The 25404-nt window shown below is 39.8% G+C and overlaps 1 protein-coding gene across 2 annotated transcripts in view; it reads right to left on the bottom strand.

Annotated features, from left to right (window-relative positions):
• SLC5A12 (solute carrier family 5 member 12) overlaps positions 1–24958 on the bottom strand; it is a 55082-nt gene extending 30124 nt beyond the window's left edge. For both annotated transcript variants that reach the window (XR_009405455.1, XM_059406893.1), the window contains exons 1-8: positions 24279–24958; positions 16311–16376; positions 14898–14949; positions 13406–13473; positions 8974–9128; positions 8713–8853; positions 2782–2911; positions 1713–1801 (exon numbers count right to left, since the gene is read on the bottom strand). Coding sequence is in view for 1 of the 2 variants with exons in the window: in XM_059406893.1 (XP_059262876.1) it covers positions 1713–1801; positions 2782–2911; positions 8713–8853; positions 8974–9128; positions 13406–13473; positions 14898–14949; positions 16311–16376; positions 24279–24617 (1040 nt within the window). In the remaining variant the exon portion in view is untranslated. The remainder of the gene's footprint in view (positions 1–1712; positions 1802–2781; positions 2912–8712; positions 8854–8973; positions 9129–13405; positions 13474–14897; positions 14950–16310; positions 16377–24278) is intronic.
• Positions 24959–25404: the final 446 nt, after the last annotated feature.

Here is a 25404-nt window from a genome sequence, read left to right as displayed (position 1 = left end):
ATTTGGCTCATATAGAAACTCTACTGGGTTGCCTTTTTAGTCAGGTATATTAGCCGTATGCTGATTTCTCAGATTCTAAAACTTCTGTAAGATGGTAGAGATCTCTCTTTAATTTTTCCTATCTCTCTACCACTCTCTCTTTATTATATCTCCATTCCTGTATTTTCCTTTCTAAACTCAATATCTGACGTAAAGTTGTAGCAGAAGGAATGTCCCTATAGCATGTACTGTCCAAGTGTCCCTTTCTTAGAAGTTTTGGACTTGAGACCAAAAGATCCATCCATTCTCTTATGGGGAGATTATCTGTTGACAATTGCATGTTCTGTATCTGGAGAGACTCAGCCTTAGAGTTAAAAAAAAAAAAAAAAGTAGATAAATAAGTAAAGCTCTATAGAGAGGGGCAAAATAAAAGCTAGAATGCCACCACTCCTTGAGGTTAATACTCTGGTGCTCATTTTTTGGTTCTGAGTTTCCCTGAGATCTTAATCTCAACACCACAGAATAATACCACTTTGTGTTACTGAAGCAAAATCCTAAAAAGAATGTAAGCAAAAATAATTCAGTAGTACACTAAGCTAGAATTACACCAGAAGGGAGTTAAAGTCATTATACAAGTTCAAGGATATTGCTAATTTGAAAATCTGGCAACAGATTAATATGCCAAAAGTTTACAAAATAGCCACTTCAAAAATGCCAAAAATTTAATAAAAGTCAATATCTCTGACAAAATCTTTCCTAAAAGTAGAATAAGCATATGTATTTTGTTCTTTTTTACAATTTGTTAACTTAAATGCATATTCTTTTTTAAAAAGAAAAATATTTTATTTATTTACTTTAGAGAGAGTGAGAGCATAAGCAGGAGGGGCAGGGAAGAGAGAGAGAATCTCACACTGACTCTGTGCTAAGTGCACAGCCCAAGACAAGGCTCCATCTCAGGACTCTGAGATCACAACCTGAGCCAAAACCAACAGTGGGACACTTAACCAAGTGAGCCACCCAGGTGCCCCTTAAATAAGTATTCTTAGATGTAAATAATATCTTCCAAATTAAAACTTGATATCACAGTTAATGGTAAAATCTAAGAGTCATTTACTCCTTTTTTCCTCACAAGAGCATACCCTACCACTTACAGTCTACTGCAGACCCATCAGGAAGAGAGGGACTTGACCTTGCACTTGGATACTACTCTATCCCACCCGGAAGGGAAGTGTCTCTTTCCCCTCAGCAACCACTCAGCCAATGAAAAGCCACCACGCTTCCAACTCCTGGTTTTCTCCAACCAGTCTTTTAGTCCATACCAGCCTTCCGGACTTACTCCTTTCCTCCTCAAAAAAAGCAGACCTTTCCTTTGTTCCCCACACTTGCTTATGGTTTTGCCTCAGCTTACTTGTCCCATATTTCCATTCTCTCTTATTCCCCAATAAACCCATCTTTTGCTGGTAAGATAGTTGGGGGGTGTATTTTTAAGGTTAACGCTTCTAATGCTTTCCCACTGATCTTCAAATCCAAAGTACTTCATCAAGTTTCACAAGTACAGTTTCCGTCTCAAACAACGAAGGAGAACATGCAAATGAACATGCAGGGCAGCAGACACACAATATGCAGTAAGTGGTGATTATGACCACCATCACCCTTGTCACCTCACTGTGCTTGCCATCACTACCGTCATCATCCTCTGCATCGTCAGAGTGGAGTGTTGTCTAAATACTAACCTCAGAGTTCCACTGAAGGCACAAGCCACGAAGAGTCCAGGCAGTCCTGGCATCGTGGAAAATATCTCCATGACAAAGTATGGCATCAGCTGAAGGGAAGGGAAGACCGGACAGGATCAGTGGTCTTAGCAGCAGAGTCTCAAATGGGAACACATCACTTTTTAGCAAAAGGAGTTGGGAAAAAAGACAAAAAGAAAGAAAAAAAAAAAAACTAGAGGAGTTTGTGGGGACTCAGGGTGTCACCCAATGGCAGTTGAGATTACAATTAATCCAACTTTGTGGAGCTGAGGTCCAGCTCCAACTGGAGGGGAGGTGAAGGGTAAGAAGGGAAAGTTGATATTAGGGAAAACGGTGGATGAACTTCAGAAGGTTCAGGAACTTGTTTTATTTTTCCCATGTTTGTAATACACGCCTATCCCTTGCCTGTCTACCCTTAATGTTAGCACTTAAATCCTAACAACACATGCTTAAAACACATATTCAGGGAATCTAGGAATTATGGTTCTACTTTGTAGTCAGATTTGTGAGAGAGGAACCCCACCGGGACATAGGGGACAGTGGAATATGCCGAAGAGAGAGAGGTGATGGTTCTTCTTCTCCATCAATGGAGTTTTTGAAAACACTTTTAATGTAGTATTTTAGGGTGATGGTGTTTAAGTTGTGTTGAGAAGGCATGAGCAGAAGCTCTATAGACATAAGGGTCATTCTTCAATTTTAGAATAAAGCATCTTTAATCAACCTTGAGACATACAGAAAAAAAGAACTGAAATGTCACATCAATAACCAAAGCCATGGGTTCAAGCCTAACTTCCACTCTCCTCAACCTTGCCCTGGCCCCTGGCCTTTCCTTCATGAACAAGGTGAGACATCCTTCTATGTGTCACTCCTCCATTTAGAACCTGGTGTGTGGTGATGTCACTCAAGAGGAGAGGAAAGAATTCAGCTCTCTAGGGGTTAGAAAGTGGCTTGAGATCCAGGTGGGATAAAAGGGAAGAACCCATATTACTTATTCATGGCCAGAAGCACACTCATCTCAGCCATTCCCCATTGGTTCCAAGGGAACACATACCTGATCTGGTGCTGAAATAATGCCAGAAGTCCAAGGGTCACAATCTCTGAAGTGGGAGTACATGATTAAGCCAGAGAAGACAGCGCACACCAGAATGATCCAGAGACCCAACAAGTTAAAATACAAGGCTCTAGAAAAGAACAAAAAGCTCTGTTGGTAGTCTCTATGCCATTTTACAGTATGATGAAGACATTACCAAAAATTCAAGGAAAAAATTTGGAGGGATTTTTTGCTATATAAAAAAAAAAAAAATCCACAGTCTTCAAGAATCATTACATTTATACATTTGCAAATTTTTGTTTATTTGAGAATGTTACACTTTAGACTGATTATTAAATTTCAATGAGGCAAATTTTTGATGGCTTTCCTTTTGAAATCAGGAGTTTTTCTGCAAAATCTCAACATGTAGTGTAAGATCTATTCTCTTGGATGAAATTTCACATACCAATCACTCATCTTATATAACTCACAGTGATTTTCCCCCCACTCAATTCATAAAACTGTCAAAAAGCAAACTTACATTTTAACATCTTTTCTTCCAGAGGGATAATGAGATAAATGTAGAAGTAGACACATTTTGGAAATAATCACGTTGGAGATTGATTTAGATGAAATTTAAAGTTGAACTTTTTGTTTTGTTTTGTTTTTTAAGGAGGATAGAAAATATGCAAAACCTAAGGTCATTTTACCATATTCTGGGGAGCAATTCTTTTTATTTGTACAATAAAGATATGCTTTATTCCAGTGTGAGTGCTGTGGCAGTATCCTATGGTTATTTTGTATTCATTGTTGTGTTTGAAAGTCAAAAATATTACTAGTTTTCGGGGGTTTTTTGTAAGGGCCTATTTAGCCAGAGTGATTCCATCTCGGTTAAACAGTGATTTTGTTGCTTATGCAGTAAAACTTAAACTGACCCTGCCCCCCCCCCCAACCCAGGGGAATGTACTTAAAAGCATGTCGGGGAGACAAGGACAAGTAAGGCCAGGTGGAGACATCCAATCAGTAAACGCACATATTATCTCCCTAACTACCAAAGAATGTGGGCCCCGCATTTTGGGCGCCAATTCTGACCAAGGTGATAGGCTAGTTCAAATAGCTACTATAGGGTGAACTGTAATTCAAATGGCCACCCGTGTGTGACCTAGCATGACTGTGCAACTTTCTCTGTGTGTTACAATCTCATTGGCCACTTGTGTGTGGCCAGGCTCAACCACATGGCCTTTGCTCTATGAAAGTTAGTCTGTGAGGCTGCGGGTGGTTTGCCTCTCTGTAAGAGGCGGCCTTGAACGGTCGGTTTGATTCTTGATGCTTGGTGCGAAATAAAGCTTTGCTTGACGTGTGCTTTGTATCAGTCTTGCTCCTTTGATCACAGACCCTAACATTTTGAAAGATTTTATTTGTCTACTTAGAGAAAGAGAGAGCACCGGTGGGAGGCAGAGGAAGAAGAAGAGAGAATCCCAAACAGGCTCCATGCCCAGAGCAGAGCTCACTGAGGGGCTCGATCTTAAAACCTTGAGATCATGACCTGAGCTGAAATCAAAAGCCAGACATTTAACCAACTAAGCCACCCAGCTGCCCCATTGGTTTTCTTAATCTCAAGGGAGACTTGAAAGTGGGCTGGATTTATATAAACCACCTTATTCTGGAGAAAGTTTCAAAGGGCCAGAAGAGGAACAGTGGGAATTTTCTTGGATCAAGTCATTACTTGAAGGGAATCAGATACATCCACACTTAAATGTAAGGACACAAATTAATTTCAAAGCCTCTGAAAGCCCATACTGTACAGGTGTACCTAGCTTTCAGAAAACTCTTGAGTCAGTAGCAGAGTGGCACAGCGGAAGCGTGCTGGGCCCATAACCCAGAGAAAACTCTCGAGTCAAACTACCCATTTATGAAGCAAATCCGGTTAAATGAGTCTCTCCTTTGGAAGTTTCTATTTCATACTATTTACATTAGAAAAGGGACTTATCCTAGAAGTTATTTCCTTGAGAGTATTCTAACAATGTTTCTTGTGGAGCTGTGTTGATTTGTTTGTTTTTATTTAGAGGGGTTGATTTAGAGATAGCCTTTTGGGGATACAATTAATACGTGAGGAGGTCAATACCCGTTAACTGCATTGTTTGTACTCTTGCCCTCCTTTCTGGGCAACTTTATTCAAACCTTTACTCAGGCCACCTCCGAGAGAGCCCTCCCTGACCATCTTTTATTCAAAACAGTCCATCCCTGCTCTCTTAATCAGTTTCTACTTCTTATACTACTTTACACCTTGACAGCACTTAGCATTATCTGAAATTGTAAAATATATACATTTGCTTTTTATTCGTTTCCCCCACTCCAACGAACACAGTGCGATAGAATTGTTCTGGCACATAGAAGACATGGAATTATTTATTTTTGGTAATAAATAATTGAATGACTGAATTAATTAGTAGTAGAAATTCAGTACAATATGATTGCACTCCTCATATCACTTATTTCTTTAAAAGAATGTTGGACCGCGAGTCAAAAGACTTTATCCTTAACAACCACCTGATGTTAAATAGGTCATGTGACACTCTGAGACCATTGTATCATCTCTAAGAAGAGTGTTAACACACCTGCTCTCCTTCTATTATGGGACTAATATGAGGAATGAAAGAGTTACATTCTGTGGAGACGTAGGTTATATGGCCATACATGCATACATTATCCAAAATAATTTCAAGTTATTGAAGTGGGAAATGAGAAACCAATGGCAAAATTGTATTAAATGTTAAAATCCTTGTGCTGTGAATTTTTCATTAGAAATGGACTTTGAGGGGCACCTGGGTAGCTCAGTCCTTAAGCGTCTGCCTTCGGCTCAGGTCACAATCCCAGAGTCCTGAGATCCAGCCCCGCATCGGGCTTCCTGCTCAGCGGGACCTGCTTCTCCCTCTCCCATCCCCCCTGCTTGTGTTCCTTTTCTCACTATCTCTCTCTCTCTCTGTCAAATAAGTAAATAAATAAAATCTTTAAAAAAAAAAGGAATGGACTTTGATTCTTTACAGAGCTAATTCTCCTACTTGTAACTTAAACTATTTCATTGATTCATTCAAAAATATTTATCAGGCATCTCTTTATACCAGGCTCTTCTAGGTCCTGGGGTAGAGCTGTGAGTAACACAGAACCCCTCCTCACGGAGCTTAAATTCTGGGATTGGAAGTAGATCATCACTGAAATGAAATTAACAAATACAATGATTTTAGACGTGAATGAGGAAAATAAACCGAGGCAGTAGGAATAAAACAAAAGTGACTGGTGTGGGTGTGCTCATCTTAGCCAGAAGATGGGCTCACAATGGGAAAGGACAGAAAAATCGGTATCAGCCCCTTCCACCTTCCTTGCACCACTTATGATCAGCAATCTTGAAAGATAAACTTGGGTCTAGAAACAAGAGGAGATGAAGTCAGGTTCCAAGGAGCACATCTAAAATGACATGGTGGGTGACATTATTTCTGGGTGTGAGGAAGGTCAAGAGGGCTTAACATCAATCAGTGATGTGAGTAATAAGTGAGTAAGTAATCAGCATTCCTGGCCATGAAATTATATGCATATATAACGAGTTGCTTCTGGTTTTAACCCATGGACACGTTCAGTATGAACATTATGGATCTATTTTCACCTACATATGTTTCAGTTTGTATTTTCCCCAGGTAGCAGAGCTTTTCCTAAACTCTGATGGAATGTTTTAATGACACCAGGCTCTCAGATAATTGAACAGAAGCAGAGCATTTAATCAACATTCTACAGAGCCTCCTAGGTGAGAGCAGATTTGCAGCTGGCTCCGAGTGGCCTCCAGCTGCCCCAGTAGTGACCTTGAGACTTCAGCTGGTGTGACAAATGACACATCCCCACTGCAGGCTTCCTTCCAGCTGCATGCAGTTCAACTGGACTGATCATTTTGACTGATTTCTATTGTAGTAACCAAATCTATTTGGATTCTCTCAGAGAAGTCTGTTCTAAAGAGAAGTTTTATTTTTTCATCTTTCCTTATTCTCACAAAATTCCTGTCATAGCTCTGGTCTTTCCACAGAAGGGGAAATGGGTGAAACCAGGAGCTGCAATCCTAAATGCTTAGGAAATTGTGTACATTTTTTCTCCATGAATATCTTTCCTTTTCCAACAGGTTTCATAGCCAGTAAAATCTCATGCAATAAATTTCAAACTCCAGGCAAACATTATGAATGTAATTGTATCAACTTTTGTTTGACTTAGATGAACTCACTCAATGACGCTTAAAGATACACAAACACAAGCACACACTCAAGAGTACACACTACTACTTATTGGAGTTATAGGGGGAAGTTAGGCATGTTCACAAGAAAAAATAATATAACACAATACATAAGATTAAAAACAATCTAGATATAGTAGAGAATTATTGGTTATTTCACAAAAATATCCTTCCTTTTGGAGATAGAATCAACTTCATTTTAAGGCAGAATTTTATTTTATTTTTTTTAAAGATTTTATTTAGTTATTTAACAGAAAGAGAGATCACAAGTAAGTAGAGAGGCAGGCAGAGAGAGAGGGAGAAGCAGGCTCCCTGCCTAGCAGAGAGCCCAATGTGGGACTTGATCCCAGGACCCTGAGATCATGACCTGAGCCAAAGGCAGAGGCTTTAATCCACTGAGCCACCCAGGTGCCCCTTAAGGCAGAATTTTAAATGAATTTTCGTTTTACCTATTTTTTTTTTTAAAGTAGGCTCTACACCCAATGTGAGGCTTGAACTTACAACCCCAAGATCAAGAGTCCCTGCTCTACCAACTGAGCCAGCCAAGAGCCTCTAAGAACTTTAATTTTAAATGAATTGCGTGATCCAAATCACACTTGATATTAATTACATTTTCAACAATTTAGCTATTTGATACAAAATGATAATCTTGTATGGAGGGTATGTTAACATTATTTAATGTAATAGGATATAAATATGTTATCAGCAAATTAATGGAACACTAGATAATGCCTTCAATTCTTCCTTCTGTGAGTGTAGGAAATACATAAGTAATATAGTCTCTTGGAATTCAGATTACAAAACAGTGATCCATGTCCCAGCAAAGTTATTTTCTATTCAGTCTAAATAAAAAAAAACTATGCATTGGAAGTATTTTAAAATCAGTTGGGGAAATATTCACAGTGGTTGTTTCTCACTTGAAGAAAAGTTGAGGACATCCTGACAAATCTGGGGATGCTGGAAATTTGGACAGAACAATGGGGATAAGATTGCATTTTAGACGCAAGACTAGCTTACTTCTGTCATGTCTGCAGAATAATGCATGACTTCCTCCAATCCCCACTCTAGGGCACGGGATGCATTGCATGACTTGGAAGAGGCTTCCCAAGCTGTGTCCCTGCTGGGGTCTTTCAGTGCGAGCACACCAGGCAAGACAAGTGACTGCTAGATCAGCAAGAGCTGGATTGGCAAAAGCCCCATTATGACTTGTCTTATTACCTTGGCTTTCCTTCTTTTAAACCTCTTCTTGGAAAATTTAAGGATCTATGCATCAAAAGAAAAACAGTAGCTCAAGAGACCACAGGCTGAATCAAGTCAGCCAAAAGGACCATCTCGTCACAGAAACTCTAAGGAGGCAAAATACGCTATTTACCTCTGCATTGCCACCCAGGGCACCTAATTTCACCTAGTAAGTTCTCAGTAAGTGCAGGTGGCAAACGGTGGAGAGCAAAGGCAGGCAGAACTGTAAGTTCAAACACACTTCCTTGCTGAGATGGGATTAGTAATGCCTGCCTGCCTCAAAAAACTGTTTAGAAGATTAAATAAAACTTTCCATTTATCTCTCTCTCTCTCTCTCTCTCACACACACACACACACACACACACACACACACACACACGGAAGCATATAATAAGTACCCACTAGGGCAAAGAAAACTGAAATGTTTATTTATAACTTACAGTTTTGCATGTTTTTCTGTTTTGCAAGAGATGCAGCGCTGTATGGTGGACTGATTAACTCCATAGATCCCGAGCCAGGTGAAAGTTCCCCCCACTGAGATTGTCCAAAACGTGTGCCTCCTGAGAGGATCTACATCAAAGCTAGGAGGCAGAGAGACGCGAGTGAACAAAAATGTTCTTTTGATGCCCAAATATTATTTTAGTCACTGAGATCATACAGCTATATCATTATAAAATATGGGAAAGTAGTATTGGACGTACTCGAATATATTTAGTCGAGATCCATTTGTCGAGTGCTCTATGACATTGTGCAATCCACCAGCATGAGCTGTTCCTTGAATGAGAACTGTTAAGAAGCCCACAATCATGACAACCATCTGAAATGCATCTGTCCACACCACTGCTTTTAATCCTCCCTGAAATGGAGAGAATGGATGTGAATTCTCAGAAGGGAAGTCTGTAAGTCTTCCAATTCTTTATAACTTTTCTGCTGATGCAATACTTCTTTTCCTTTTGTTGCTCCCTACCTTCCTCCTCCCCTTCCTTCCTTCCTTTTCTTCTTTCTCTAGCCTTGTCTTGAAGAATGAGGGGGAATTTATCAGGTACGGAGGACAAGAGGAGAGGGGAACGACATGTGTGGAGGAGGAGGTGTATGGCTGCCTGGAGAAATGAAAGAATACTAGAATATGTAGATTGAGGTATTTACAGAATGCCCAAAGGGAGGTTGCTGAATTTGCCAGAGGCCAGAACACCCCGATTTTGACAAGGCTACTTAGATGATTTCTCAAGAGCAGTGAGAGAGCATTAAAGAGATTTACATGATGAGAGATTTTCACGTTTGCTTCTCCGTGGTTTCAGGGGTGTTTGTGTGGATAACAGATGGGTGGGCCAAGGGAAAAAAGGAGCGATAGAGACACTCGAAGTTGATTTCAGCAGTCTGTGCCCAAGAGGACAGAGGTTTGAAGAAGGTTTGCAGCAGGGTAGAGATGGAAAGACATGGATGGACTCGAAAGAAAATCATTGAATACAGATGATGAGGAAATGGGGGAATTGAGGATAATCATCTGGGTCCGGCTTTTTTTCTTTTGTAAATTTAGTGATAATAAATAAATTTGGGGGGACTGAGATGGTAGAATGCTGAGAAAGAAGAAAAGAACTAGGAAAGAATGATGGGTTCCAGATACTGATGGAGTAAGGAGTTTTAAGAGCTGGAGGATGGTCGAAGAGTGAAGTGAGCAGGGAAGACTTCGCGGAGGATAAATCTCACAGCAGAACTCAGGACAGCGCCATGAGGCATGAGGTTAGCGGGCTGCTTATCAAAACTGGATCCTCTGTAGACTCCCTTGGGGAATTTGAAAACAAACAAAACACAGATGCCCGTGTCCTAGCACCAACCCCAAGGATTTCTGAATAAATTGAGGTCTGGGTTGGGACCCGGTCGTCTATATGTTCTGAAAGCTCTCGCAAGGATTCTAATGCACAATTCTAGTTGAGAGCACGTGGGCAAGGGGAGAGGAAGCGAGAAAGGCCGCCGGAGTAATCCAGGTATAGAATCCCTCAGGACTACAGCGAGGTGGAATGAGCAAATTGGGAAAGATGAAACAAAGAGATATCTTAAAAAAAGGGGGGGGGGCTGAAAATGAATAAGCATTATGAGAATGGAATGATGTGGTATTTTTAACATTGAAAAACAGAATTATCATCCCCAGTTACTCCTCCAGAGTGTCAAGAACTCCTGTGAAAAGATGACAGGCTTCATCTTTATCTTAAGAAGAAAGACGACGTTGAGGTTGTCCCATCATTTCTTTTGAATTACCATGCAATTTCATAAGTAGAATTAAAGTTCTTGCCAGAGGCATCGTATTTGTATATTGTGTTCACATCCTGACTTGAAAAATAATCAGTGTTTACCTCCTGCTTCCCAAGTAATAGTCTTATGATTTTCTCTAAAGATATGAAGCCTTCCAAATCCACATCACATCAGATTTTAGTGATACAAAGACCAAATGTCACAGACCTCAGTTTTCGGCAGCTCCTTGTTACTGGTTATGTAAAACTGTGCTTAAAGCTGAACTTCAGCTAGACATGAGGCAAGAGAACCAATTGCTTTATCAAACGTATATCAAAAGACAGATTATAGCCACCATGAAAATTTCTCTGTAACTCCTTCATACAGTGAGATACACACACACTCACACACACACACACACACACACACACCACTGACCTATAACCCTGATCCAGCGGTGCCACTGATGTATTTAATCAGTCTGTGTTGTTTGAACTCGAACGTTTACTTTACTAAATGGCAAGCCCTTCGGTGGCAGGGGCTATTGTTTTAACCTCTTCAACTGCTTATTTTAGATATGCAACCATCCGCAGGATCATAAAGAGACTGCAACATGAGCAACACATGCTAGACAAATAAGCCACCCTTGCAGTGAGAGCTGGACGCTTGCAGCCTGCCTAGAGACAGGAGAGATGGGACAGAGGTGTGGGAAGGGATTAGATGGGCGGACACGGACTCCTATCTCCTATCGGGAGAGATTTCAGGCACTAGGCTAAGAGGCTTATACTTGATCCTGAGAACAATGGGAAGTGAGGCGGGAATTGGGTCAGTTAAGTGGCATGAAGAAATAGGTGATTAAGAGTAATCTTCTGGAAGCATGCAGGCTGGAAGGAAACACTGAAACCAATTAAGAGGTAGCAAATTTAGTTCATTTTAGCTTATTGCAATTATTAAAATATCCAGACTTGTGTCTGACATCATTTTTTCGTTTCTATTTGTGCTTCCTCTATGCTTTTATCCTCTTCTCTTGCTTAACTCACTTGAGATTTTGTTTTGTCTTTTTTAATTCCCTTTTTCCACTTTGATCATTTTGCCATAAATTTTTAAGTTAGAGTCTATATTTAAAGAATGTCTTAATCCCTAACAATTCAAAGATGATAAAATTGTCAGATCAGATTACTGTCTTCCTGATTTACATGCTATTGTTGTCCAAATGAGGGTTATTCTTTTTCTTAATCCCAAAATTACATATATTAATAATAATTAGTAGTAGTATATTTTATATTATAAATTATAATATATAACTAGACATGCATGTTATACTATACTATAAAGTTTTTTTTTTCTTTTTTAAAGATTTTATTTATTTATTTGACAGAGAGAGAGATCACAAGTAGGCAGAAAGGGAGGCAGAGAGAGAAGAGGAAGCAGGCTCCCTGCGGAGCAGAGAGCCCAATGTGGGGCTCGGTCCCAGGACCCTGGGATCATGACCTGAGCCAAAGGCAGAGACTTTAACCCACTGAGCCACCCAGGTGCCCCTAAAGTTATTTTTTAATCATCAAGCACCAAAAATTGTTTGACTGACTTATTAAATGTTCACTACTTTTATTTTCTTATCATTACTTCTTCTATCAAAAACTGGATCATTTTCCTTCTTCCCACAGTACTCCTCTAGATTTTTCTCAGAAAAAAAATAGATTAGTGGTAAATTCTCTTGGTTCTTGACCATTCCTAAGAGTTAGTATTGCTGAATACACAATTTTATGTTGACAATTGTTTTCCATCAATGCTTTGAAGATATTATTTCATTGTTTCTGCCTTCCATTGTTGTTGCTAAGAAGCCTGGCAATGTCCCTGACAATGTATCTAGTCATCCTGTCAGATATGGCCAGACATATAAGGAGCAGGAGCTTATTTTTAACCTACGTAAGAGATGTGTGTCTGGAATAAAGCTATGGTAGGGAGAATGGAACGGAGAAAAAAAAAAAAGATAACATTCTGTAGTGCAAAAGAGATGGTGGGAATTGTGTGTATGAAAAGGAGAGATAAGGGCATTTTTAAGTTGTATATTTCATGATCTAGTCCGAAGAGTCTCTGATATGCACACAATGCCAAAATATCTAGATGGTCTGCTCTATGATAATATAGGATTACTTTGTTATTCTCTACAGAGGAGGAAAGATAACCCAGCTTTCTGAAAACCAGTGTCATATTTTTAACTGGTTATTTACAGCCTCTGTCTATGGGTGCCAATGATTCAGAAGGATAAAGCTTCCCATTGCAAAGCATGATAAATAATATATGCTCAATGAATGTTTGCTGAACTAAACTGATATTAACAATTATATAAATATGTTGCCAATGGCACTCAGATTCCTCGATGAAAAACTGAGCATATGTTAAACCAAATGTTACTGCAATCCAAGCTTATCAATAAATAAGAAACAACAACAAGCTGTGGAATCCTCAAGTTTATAAAATACCAGCCATCCTTTATCATTCATACATGCATTGCATATTTCTCAATCACTAGGCAGCTATAAGTGTATAAGCTATAAGTGTATAATTACGGTTCATAATTACCGTTAACAAGAACATTGTTTTCTTGCCGGTTGCCTATGGTCCCTTATCCTCTGAGCAAGAAGGGATTTCTTTCATGAAATCTTTTCTTTGCCATGGCTTTCTCAAAGGAGACCAGAACCCAATTCTGCTAATGGCACTGAAAGAATTTTAAATAAAAGAACAGCGCCTTCCTCAGGAAACTGTGACAGAGAAGCTAGCAAATTTCTATTTAATTTTGGAATAGCAATCTCTGTTTTAATTAGATGCCCTGTTGCCAGAGATTTGCCCTTATCCCCTATTATGGAAACAGTGTTAAATACTTCTTCACAGTTGGATACATACCAGGGTACAGTAGAATGTGCAAACAATTCCTGTTGCAAACACAGAGCCCCAGAGATCAAACCCAGTCACTAGAAAAGAAGAAAAAATATTGAAAGAAGTTTCTCTGAGAAAAGTAGAAGAGCAAGGTTTATGAGAAAGAAGTCACAATATTTTTGTCAGTGTTCTTTGTGGGTCAATGGAAATCAAATTAGAATTTTCTCTTATTATATTCATCTCTGTTAAAAATTATTTTATTACAGTGTTATACTTCAACTCAGTCTATAATTTTTAGGTAATGTTAAAAGCCAAACCTTTCCTCCTAAACTCTGCAGCTTCTGGTCTTTGCACCAACTGTTTGTTTGCTTTTGCTTTTTCTTTCCTTAAATTAAATCAATAAATATTTATTGAGCAGTTACTATGTGGCAGATAACATTTCTAAACCTTCTGAACAACAGTAGCCCATCTGTAAGTGTGATTAAAAACTGTAGCTTCCTCACAGGGTTGTTATGAGAATATGCATCAAAAACACATAACCTAATGCATGGCACACAGTAAGCACATTGTTTGCTTTTTCTTAACAAAGTTAGTCTGAGGACTTTGAAACCACCTAAACATCAGCCATGAATAAATATGTCTCGATAAAGCACACAGCATGATTAAGCTGAATATCGGAGACTTCTAATATTATAGGTATTATTATGAAGTTTATTTTAATCTTTTTAAAATTCTTGTTTCTAGGATTCTATTCCCTCAAAAAAGGTAAGCATAAGTTTTAAAAAAAATTACTATGTGTACCTTTTACTTTGTACTTAGGTTATTGACTTCATAAAATCCCTGAGACGGGATCATAAATTATAAATGTCTTAAGTGGTTGTGTGTATGCAATACCCAATACCCATCACTTTAGTGATTAAAAAACAGAACAAACAAACAAATGACAATCACACTGGGTGTTTGAAAACTTGTGGGCAAATCAAGTAACTCATTATTTGCCTTTTTTTCTCTCTCTCTTCTTTTTTTAGATTTTATTTAAATTAAGGTTAGTGGGACGCCTGGGTGGCTCAGTTGGTTAAGCAGCTGCCTTCGGCTCAGGTCATGATCCCAGCATCCTGGGATCGAGTCCCACATCGGGCTCCTTGCTCAGCAGGGAGCCTGCTTCTCCCTCTGCCTCTGCCTGCCATTCTGCCTGCCTATGCTCGCTCTCTCCCCCTCTCTCTCTCTGATAAATAAATAAAATCTTTAAAAAAAAATAAAAAATAAATAAATTCAGGTTAGTTAACCTATAACATATTATTAGTTTCAGAAGTAGAATTTAGTGATTAATCAGTTACATGTAACACCCAGTGCTATTTTCAATGTTTGAGTTTTGGAGCTCTCTATTGTAATGACTACAGTAATCATGGGATTACTAACCATGGGAATGTCTCCCCAGCAGGATAGAGGTATATTTCTCAAGGGGAGAATGTAAACATACAAAAGATGGAAAGTATCCAGGAGAGTATCAGTAACTCACCTTGATTGAGCGCCAATGCAGGTGCATACACCACCACTCCTGTGTAGAGAATCTGGTGGGGAAGCAAGAGTCAGGTGAACGGTGTGAAAAGTGACATGGAATGGAAAGCTGCCTCAAAGCTTCCTTAGAGAGGAATTTTCCTTATCATGGTCCTTAAACCTGCCATTGGCAACCACTCTAGTCTTGATATCATTGATTACTGTCATTAGTGTGCAAAGGGGATCACCAGCTTTTGATGGGAGAAGAACATTGGACTTTTAAGTCTGCTGTGAATTTTGAGACTTGATGGCTAGATATGACACATTTCTGAAGGAAACAAAGATAGGGTTCAAGTCAAGGTAAGGGTTTTGGTTCAGCCTTTCTCGACCCACCCCTGCCCCCATGCCTGTGTCACAATGACTCACCCTCATTGCAGCACGCTGCCGAAACAGAGATTTTAAAGATTTTTATTTATTTATCAGAGGGGGGGGGGGGAGAGAGTGAGCACAGGCAGACAGAATGGCAGGCAGAGGCAGAGGGAGAAGCAGGCTCCCTGCTGAGCAAGGAGCCCGATGTGGGACTCGATCCCAGGACGCTGGGATCATGACCTGAGCCGAAGGCAGCTGCTTAACCAACTGAGCCACCCAGGCGTCCCGAAACAGAGATTTTAGAAGGGAGAGAGGAGAGCACAGCGAAGATTGACACGGGTGATCTAATTCCTGCGTACATCTTGGGACTCCCAGCGTTGCAGCCACTATGCTGAAGGAAGTAGGTGCAGTCCCATTTTTATTTTAAATGGGAATTCATCATTTAGAGGTCATGTGAGGGTTTTAGGAGGCAAAAGTATAGGAGCCGTGCAGGGAGCACTGCCTTCCTCCTTTTCTCTCTCTTAAATCCCTCAGCCAGTGAGTGGGAGTTTTAAGAAAGGGAAGAAGGTCATTTTCCAGCAAGGAGTACTTCATGAGCTGTAGGAAGCGTACCAACCCTGTGGGACAGCATGAAGGCACCAAGAGCGTAGGAAGCAGAAGAGGAGTCCAAAAGGGGAGAATGGGAGTATTGTCTTAAAATGACTTTCAGCAAGACGAGCATTTCTGGTTCAATGCAGTTAAGTGGTGAAAAACTAATGACTGGACCATTTCATAGCCAAAGTAACTTGTACAAGCGAAATAAAAGTTTTTAATGCTATTTTTTCCTTTGTGGTTTATGATATACATTTGTTTTTTATTTACTATTTGGATGAATTTACAGGGTCTGTGCAATGTGGATAACTTTCACTGTAATCACGTATCTCGAAAGTGCTATCCTTGGAAGAAAGCAGTTTCTTCTTAGTGCTAGGTTTGTCCTTTAGTTGCATTCATTGCCCCCCCTGGAGTAAACAAACCCATAGCTTGTCACCCCACACTTCCCACATCTGAAGCAGACCTTCCGCCTTACCGTCTGCACAATGTAGATGACAGTGGCCGCAAAGCGTACTGGTTTATTGAATCGTAGTTGTAAGTACTGAGAAGAACAGAGAGAAGGACAAGCAAAGAGTCAGTGAATTATTTACATAAGAGCTGCTAAGAAGGTTCTTTTTTCGTGTATTCCTTTATGTTTAGTACTTTGGATTTATAATGTGATTTTATGCCATATATACTGGAGAGAACCGGAAAAATACAGATTTTTTGAAGTCCAAGAAATGGCAGAGCTCTGTTAAAGATCAATTTTTGCTTACGCTTCTCATGATAGAGAAGATAAATGCTTTTTATTTTTAAATTTTCATGGTTTGAATAAAAATCCAGATCCTCTGACCTTCTACTCAGGGGTCTTCCTACTGACTACACCGAAGCCACTGTTGCCTTTTCTATCCCGTTCCCCCAGAATTCGCCCAGACCTGTATTCCCTCTTTCCTAGGCCACTGCAGCAGCCCAGGGAATAATTCTTATTGGAATTAGAGGGATCAGCTGGTCCCTAATTCCAATCCTCGCCCGTCTATTCCATCAATGGATGTTTCCTAGACCAAGGCTCTAATCATATTGCTTTTTTTCTTAAAATCTTCAATGACCGTCCATCATTGAAAACAAAGTGTACATCCCACACTTGGTACTCTCTCCTGTCTGATCTGCCCCTTCCTATCTTAAGTCATACCTCTGTCCCTCCGATGATTTATTCTCCACATAAAATCACTGTGTGCTTTTCAATCGACATGCTTTGCACTTCTCAGACTTTTCTTTTCTTACCCTGCTCCACCCCTGCCCTGAGCAAATAACCATCTTATTTGTGAACCCTCTTTCCTCAGACGATAGGTTCAGTACACTGAGTCCGGAGCTAGTCCAGCGAGAGGGTGACTGAGGGCACCAGATATAAGGAAAACATTCGTAAAGAGGTAAGAAGGTCAGTGAGGAGACAAGTCTCAGATGTCACAGGATGGAAAATGATGCAAAACTTTTGTGGTGTTGACAACTTAGGTTCAAATCAGATAACCTTTGGAAAGATTCATTTACGGCGGTCAGCGATGGCTTTCTTTTCTAAAAGCGGTGCTTCTAAGGCTCGAGGGGCATAGTCAATGATAATGCGAAGTACAAGCATAAGAATGTAGTGGGATCTTAGTGACCACAGTAGTCACCATGAGTGCAATGCCAGCTTACTGGCACTCACGATTCCAATACACGCTGACAGCTTCTAAATGCACCTGTGAGCGTCTGCTTAAGGGCTTTGTTTCAGCCCTGGCAAGGCAGGCTAGAAATGCCTGCGGGTGTTATCTTTGGCTGAAAGCCAGAGAGTTACGCAGAAAAATATTCTGGCTTCTTTGCTGGTCAGGAAAGACCTCCGGGACATGATCTGTATGTCTTCCTGAGGTCCCCAGTGAGACTGAACCTCAGTTGCTCCCAGTAGCGACCTGCTCCAAAACACACATTTTATTGGCTTCATTTCCTTCCATATTTATTTTAACTGCCATTTGCCTACCAATGTTAAATGAAATTACTTCCTGCAAAATGACTTGCATTCAGGGTTTCCTTTGGGGGGAACATAACTTAAATCAAATAGAATGCAAATGGTGACTTTAAAAATGCTTGTGTAAAAGGGTGTGTCCTGCTGATGGGGACTTCTTGTTCCCCATGACATAAGAGAACTCAAGATAGCCTGCTGGAGTATGCAAACACGTGTGATAGAGACAGGCTGTCTCATCTCAGTTCCCTTGGACCTATGAACCATTAGCTAACACATCAGCTGATGGCAGTCCTATGCAAAGTCTCAGTGAGATCAAGAGAAGAACCTCACTGTTTTACTGGACTCCTAGTGAGCCCAGACCAAATTGCTGACCCACAGAATTGTAAGCAAATAAAATTGTTGTTCGATAACATTTATTTTGGGGTAATATGTTACATAGCAGTATACAAGTGATATAAAAATTGGTACCAAGAGTGGAGAAATGTTGTAACCAATCCCCAAAATAATGCAGTATTGGCTTTGGGACTGGGTGGCACCTGAAGTTTGGGAAAGCAAGGGGGAAATTATTCCTGAAAAATGGAAAGACACTAAGGGGACTGCTATTGGAATCTGCACAAATTTAAGTAAGGGTTTTAACATCGTCATTTAGTTCCAGTAAATTCAGTCAATTCAGTCCAACTGAGAAGGGAGTAAGGAGAAAAAGATATGTGGGGGAAGAAGAAGAAGAAGAAGAAGAAGAAGAAGTAGTAGTAGTAGTAGTAGTAGTAGTAGTAGTAGTAGTGAATCAGAAGTAAGACTCCCTGAATTCTAGTTTGAGCTTTGCCACTATCTTACTGTGACCTAAGCCTTTGGTTTCTCATCCATGAAACGAGAGACAATTTCAACGGCATTATAATCTGTCTGAAAGAACATGTTTACCCATCCTTTCAATTACTCCCTCCCTCGTTCAATGGTCCTTTTTGATGTGTATTTATCTATCGCTACAGTCGAAAGTAAAAGTGGAAGTCCAGCTGAAGAGTTGCATGCTTCGTGCCTGCTTTTGAAAAATTGCACAGGTAACGCTTCCCATCTTTGTATTTGATTATTTTCAAAACTGCAGACCTGGATAGAGCCACATTCTTTTCCATCTTAGTGAATAATTAAAAATAATTAAATGGTTCTGACTTCTCATATTGGTTCAAACCCAAGTAAACGGATCCCTTCTTTATTCCTCTCTTTCTCTCATTCCCCAGATCTACATCATACAAGAATCCTGGTGCCCAAGTCCCACTTTCAAAAATAAACCACTTACATTATCTCTTCTGTTGCTCCTGCAACACCATCAGCTCTTGCCTGAGCTACAGCAAGAGCCTCCTAACTAGACCCTGCTAGAGCAGAAAAACCCCAGACTCACTGCCAACATCCAGCTAGAGCAACACTCCAGATCCAAATCACGTCACGTCACTCCTCTGCCCAAATGCTGTCATGATCCATCTCACAGAAAGTACACATCAATCCTTGCCATGACCTCAGAGGCTTCATAACACTGGTTCAAACCCTCTAAGACCCTGAATACCCATCTTGGAGTAAAACATTTTATAGGATCATTTACTATGCTAAAATAACATTCAATAGTGACATCATATACACATCTAATTTCTGAAAGCTTGATTATAATTACTACAACACCATAAATGTAACTTAAAGGAGAATTAAAAGGAAAGAAACTAACCTTCCACAGTACGTCATCTATAAAGCTTAGAAACCATGATAAAAGATGATACTTAAAAGAGTAGTAGCCTGTGCATTATGGCAATGAAGAAGTTTGGATTAAAGAGATGTACGTAATTCAGAAGACGTTTAGTTTGAGAAGTCCAAGAAAAATGAGAAGACAGGCAGACACCAGTCTATAAATGAGTGCTATGGATAAATAAAAACAGACTAGATTTATTAGCGTGTGCTCAGAGAAAGAAGGCAATTACTAATGACAAATCATCCAAGTGGAGATCATGAAACTGTATGACACTGCAAATGAGCTGAGCCCAATCTATAACGTGACGGTGAGAACAATCCCTCATGCTTTGACACGGGGAAACTAGTGATAAAATCACACGGATGGCACAGCTTGGTGTTGAAATCCCACTATATATCAAAGCATTTTAATCATTTGGCTATGACTGTAAAATACTTATCCCAAATCTCACTGGCTTAAAAACAAAGGACTTAATCAACTATACCCTAATTTAAACAATAAAATAAAATAAAATTCAAAAATAAATAAATACAATCTCTTAATTAAAAAATATATTAATAAGGGCACCTGGGTGGCTCAGTGGGTTAAGCCGCTGCCTTCGGCTCAGGTCATGATCTCAGGGTCCTGGGATCGAGTCCCACATCAGGCTCTCTGCTCAGCGGGGAGCCTGCTTCCTCCTCTCTCTCTCTGTTTGCCTCTCTGCCTACTTGTGATCTCTCTCTGTCAAATAAATAAATTTTTAAAAATCTTTAAAAAATATATATATATATTAATAATTAAAAAAATGTAAAAAAGAATTTCATAATTTTGCAGATTGGCTGGGTTATTTCTCAACTTGTTTCCCCAGGGCCCTCATGAGACTGCGATCTGCTGGAAGATTAGCAGGGTGAGAAGGTCCACGTGGCCTCATTCACCCATCTGCTGGTTGAGTTGGCTGTTGTGGGGTGCCTCTCTTCTCCTCTGTGTGTCCGCTCCTCCTCCAGAAGATGGACCCGGTAGCCCAGCTTCCTGACACAGCAGTACCAGGACAGCATTCCATCGGGCAAAGGCAGAAGCTATATACCTCATGAGGCCTAGGCTCCAAATTTACAAATCCCTTCTGCCACATTCTGTCACAAGGACATCCCAGATTCAAGGACTAGAGAAAAAGACACCACCTCTTCCAGTCCTTGGCACTTCAAAAGACCCTGGAAAGAATATCTGTGAATGGGTAACAGGGAATGGAGAATGAAAAAAGAAACATAATACATTCAAGCTTCTATAAAGAGCTCGAATGGTATAAACTTGGGGACCGTAACCATAAGAACAACAGTAATAATAAAGAATAATACAAAACCCTTATGAGGCATTTACCATTTGTCAGATTCGGTTAAAAATATTTGCACGTAACGCTCCAATTACTCTTCACAGACATCCGGGGAGAGAGGTGCTTTTATTATCACTACTCCACATATGTGGAAATCAGGCAAAATTAAGCAATTTTCCCAGTCATGCCGCTGGTGGATGGCAGTGCTAGCATAGCAAGCCAGATACTCAGGAGGCCATGCTTTTAATCCTTGTGCCATTTGCCAATTCTCATAAAGCAAAAGGCAGTCCCCAAATCACCCCTTATGTACTTTACATGATCTGAAGTTCTTACCATTAGGGTACTAAAAATTAAAAATATGTAGAGGGCAACAAAATTTAAAAATTGAATTCAACGAAACCCTAACATTTCTTACAACTGTATTAACTTAATAATTAAAAGGCAATCTCACATCTCCCCAACTACATATTTGCCAGGGTTGGATGGAGTAACTGAACTGCTTTACTAAAACCAGTTACAATGACCTAGGTATTGAGTAACACATCTGGAAGAGATTGCTCATTAAATAAAGTTTCAGTAACCTCAAGAAAATGTTTTTATTCCATTTTAATTTGGGGGAAATAGACTAATTTATAGTGTGTGTGTATAGCTTCCTTTTTTAAAAAGTTAACATTAGTCGGTGCCTGGGTGGCTCAGTGGGTTAAGCCTCTGCCTTCAGCTCGGGTCATGATCTCAGGGTCCTGGAATCCAGCCCTGCATGGCTCTCTGCTCAGCAGGGAGTCTGCTCGCCCCCCACCTCTGACTCTGCTTGCCCCTCTGTCTACTTGTGGTCTCTCTCTCTGTGTCAAATAAATAAATAAAATCTTTTTTTTAAATAAGTAAATATTATTATGTATCAAAGTATTACTAATTTCTATTTGCTGTAGGTTTTGAACATGAGGGCATTAAAAAATCACTAAGCATATGGTGGTACAATTATCCATCACATATATACGTCTTATATACTGTAAGACACCTGCTCATGCCCCTTAAACTCCAATAGTGTCCCCCACTCATTGTGACAACCAAATTACCTCATGAATATTCGAGGCCCCCTGTGTCTGACCCCCATATATACAAGAACTGCGACTCCATGCAGTGAGGCTCCCCCACCTCTTTGATCTCAACTCTCCCCTTTCTCCCCTTGGCTCACTCTTCTCCAAGCATAATGATTTCTTTGCCGTCCTTCAAACATGCTAATCACTCTCCCCTTTGAGGACCTATGTATCTGTGGTTACTTTAGCTTGGAATGGTCTTCCCTCCCACGGTGCAATTGCTTGCTTTCTCTGGGTCCCCGATTCAATGTCCAATTCTCACTGAAGTCTCACTTAACCACCCCGTATGAATTGTCGACATTCTCCGCCCAAAGCAGAGCTCCTGCATTCTACATTATCCTATTTACTTATTCCCTAACTGTACTTAGTAGAGCAGGATAGCATTGTGATTCAGCATGCCATCTCTACAATTAGATGGTCCATATTTGAAACACGGCCACTTGCTAGCAAGTTACCAAACTCTATGTGCCTCATGCTTCTCGTCTGTTAAACGGGGATGATAATAACAGAACCTACCGAAAAAGGTTATTTGAAGGTCAAATGATTTGATCATAGAGCTAGAGAGGTGCTCAGCACACAAATGGCAAACACTTTTCTATTATGACTGTCTTACATAGTATGTTTATTGATCATCTCTGCTATCAAGTAAGCTGTGTGAGAGCAGAGGTTTGGTTCAATGCTTCATCTCCAGGGCCTAGGGTGTGCCCGGAACATAGTAGTGTTTAATGAGTATTTAATGGATTATTGATTTAGTTAGTTGTAAAGATGATTTTCGACATTTAGGTAGCTTTTTTTTTTTTAAGTAATTTAAAAAGCTCTTTCATACTTAACTCTTTATGAAAGAAGGGAAGTATTATTTCCTGTGTGGAAACCAGAGCTGATAAACATTAGGTAACTTGCACCAAGACAACCTATTATTAAGCAATGGGCTTTGAAATCAAACTGCCATTTTCTGTCTCCTCTCCTTTTCTCTCTGTCTCCCCTCTCCAGCAGTCACTGAGGCAATTCTTTCTTAAAATGTTAGCAGTGGTGGTGGGTATTAAAGAGGGCATGTCTTGCATGGAGCACTGGGTGTGGTGCATAAACAATGAATTTTGGAACACTGAAAATAAAATAAAAAGTCTGTGGGAATCACACCTTATTAGCTGAATGGAAAAACCTGGGATATATTTATCAGAAGTACACTAATGAGCCTCGAGGATATGTGTGTGTATATATATATATATACATATATATATATACATATATATATATGTATATATATATATATTTTAGGACTAATGATAAATTCCTCTTGAACTATGTCCCAGAGAGTAGCTGATGCATGACCTAATTCTGATCACCTACTTTTGGTGGGAAGAGGAGTTTGAGGTTGGATGTTTGATTATGATTACCTGCAGAATCGCAAGTTTTAAAACCTGCTATAAAGTATTCATTTGCCAAAGTGGCTTTTTAGGTCCAGAGTAATCCTTTATGATCATTTAGTTAACAGAATTTAAAAAAAAAAAAAAAAAAAGAGGTATGTTAAGAGTCCTCTGCTGTGACTTGGTAGGGATGGTGTTGGATAAGGAAAATACACATATTTCTCATAGAAACTGATGTATGATCATGCTGAAACACGACATGCGAACTCAATTTTTAACACATTTCTCTTGAGAATTATTGCAAAATCAAAACACCACTGCCTCATTTTGTTTTCCTCAATATAATCCCCATATTTGTATCCTTTAGCAAATCCTCCCCCCATTAAAATGTTTTCTAATCTCTTAAAAACTTTACCATTTCACCACTGATAGAAATAATCTATATTAAAATACTCAGCTCTACTATGAGACAGAAAGGGATAAAGATGAAATGGGTTCTCATTAGACCTTATCTGGTATACAATCTTGATGAAGCCATTTATGTCAATTTCAGTTTTCTTTTCCGGAAAATGATGATATTTACAGTGTATGTTCTGCATGCTTTTCAGAAGACTGATATGCATAATACAAATAACAACTTCAGCTCTCTTTCATTGAGACTCTCCTACAAGTCAGACAATGCATTAGGTGTTTGTAGATACGTTCTCATTTAATCAGTGAGATAGCCTTGTGGGATTGGCTCCATATTTTCATTCTACAGGTGGAAAAACAGTTCTGCGTGTGCAAAGATAAGTTTTTCCAAAAACAATGAAATGTGTTTTTACCATGATGCATAATCGTCCTGAAAATAAATGCACTCTTCAACTACCACATGTTATTAAGACAATGTATACTATTATGGGGGAGAGGGATGTCCAAGTGTAGAGAAAATAGCAACTCTTTCCAAAATGAAGAAGAAAAGAAGAGTTGTCTTACCTCGTAAGTGCTGGTGATGCCAGATCTGTAGAACACGGGGAGAAAGAGCTCTGATGTGAGGATGATGACAAATGCATATGAAATGGAGAAGAGCACAAAAGATGCCCCAAAGCGGTACACCTCAGAGGGAGCCCCCAGGACAGTGACAGCTGACATGAAGCTGGCTGTCAGGGACAACGCTACAGGACCAAAGCTCATTTGCCTTCCCCCAACAAGGAACTCCCTTGAAGTTGCCTTTTTCCTCTCCTTAATAGCAAAGAACACCCCAATTCCAGAGGAAATGACAAAGAGGGCTGCAAATACAACATAATCCCAAACTGCGAAGCTCTTGGCCTCCATGCTTGGAAGTATGGTCCCGGGTAGAAGTTGTTTCCAAAAGCAAAGCTCAGGGCAGTAGATGTTTTGCCAAGAGAGGAGACTGTGATTTTGTGAAGAGACTGATGACCACGGACACTTGACTGGATCTTCAGACACCAAGCTGTACTCAAGGAAGACCTCAGAGGTTGACTACAAAGGAGAATCTGGTAGTGGCATTGGTAGAAACAGATGAGAATTTGAAATCTGACCCGGCCAGGAGCTGTCTGTTCCCCAGAGAAGGAATTCAGATGTGTTCTGAAATTAATAACCATGGAAGTGGAATGGACTTGTCAGATAACATGCTCTTTTATCTTCTAGATTTTTTTTTTTTTTTTTTTGATTTAAAGTTAAACATTACTGGAGAAAAAATGGAAGTGATACAAGTTGACCATCTCAGCATTTTTAATTAGTGAAATGCAATCTGCAATATTCAACATCACCCCCAGGGGTGTCTTTTCCTGAGTAAGGTGGGGGAGGGATACCTGTAATTTTCCGAGGCTGTGGGTGTGGAAGGAAAGGAGCATAGGACTGGCAATCAGGAGACCTTTGCTCAAGTTGGCTCAGTTGTAAGCAAGCTGTGTAATTGTTGGCAAATCATTTAACCTTTCTGAGCTTCAGCTGGAACATGGAGGTAATAAGACCTTAATAGGTTTTTAAAGTTTTTAAGTGTTTGTAACTTTCTACCCACATTTCCCCTGATCTATAAAATGAAAGTTACTAATATCTACCTCATTGGCTGTTATTGGTGTTTAGAGCAGAGCACTTCTCA

Source organism: Mustela nigripes, chromosome 1 (assembly GCF_022355385.1).
Source record: "Mustela nigripes isolate SB6536 chromosome 1, MUSNIG.SB6536, whole genome shotgun sequence".
Classification (NCBI taxonomy): domain Eukaryota; kingdom Metazoa; phylum Chordata; class Mammalia; order Carnivora; family Mustelidae; genus Mustela; species Mustela nigripes.
The sequence above is the reverse complement of the archived record's forward strand: the minus strand, read 5'-3'. Positions and strand labels throughout refer to the sequence as shown.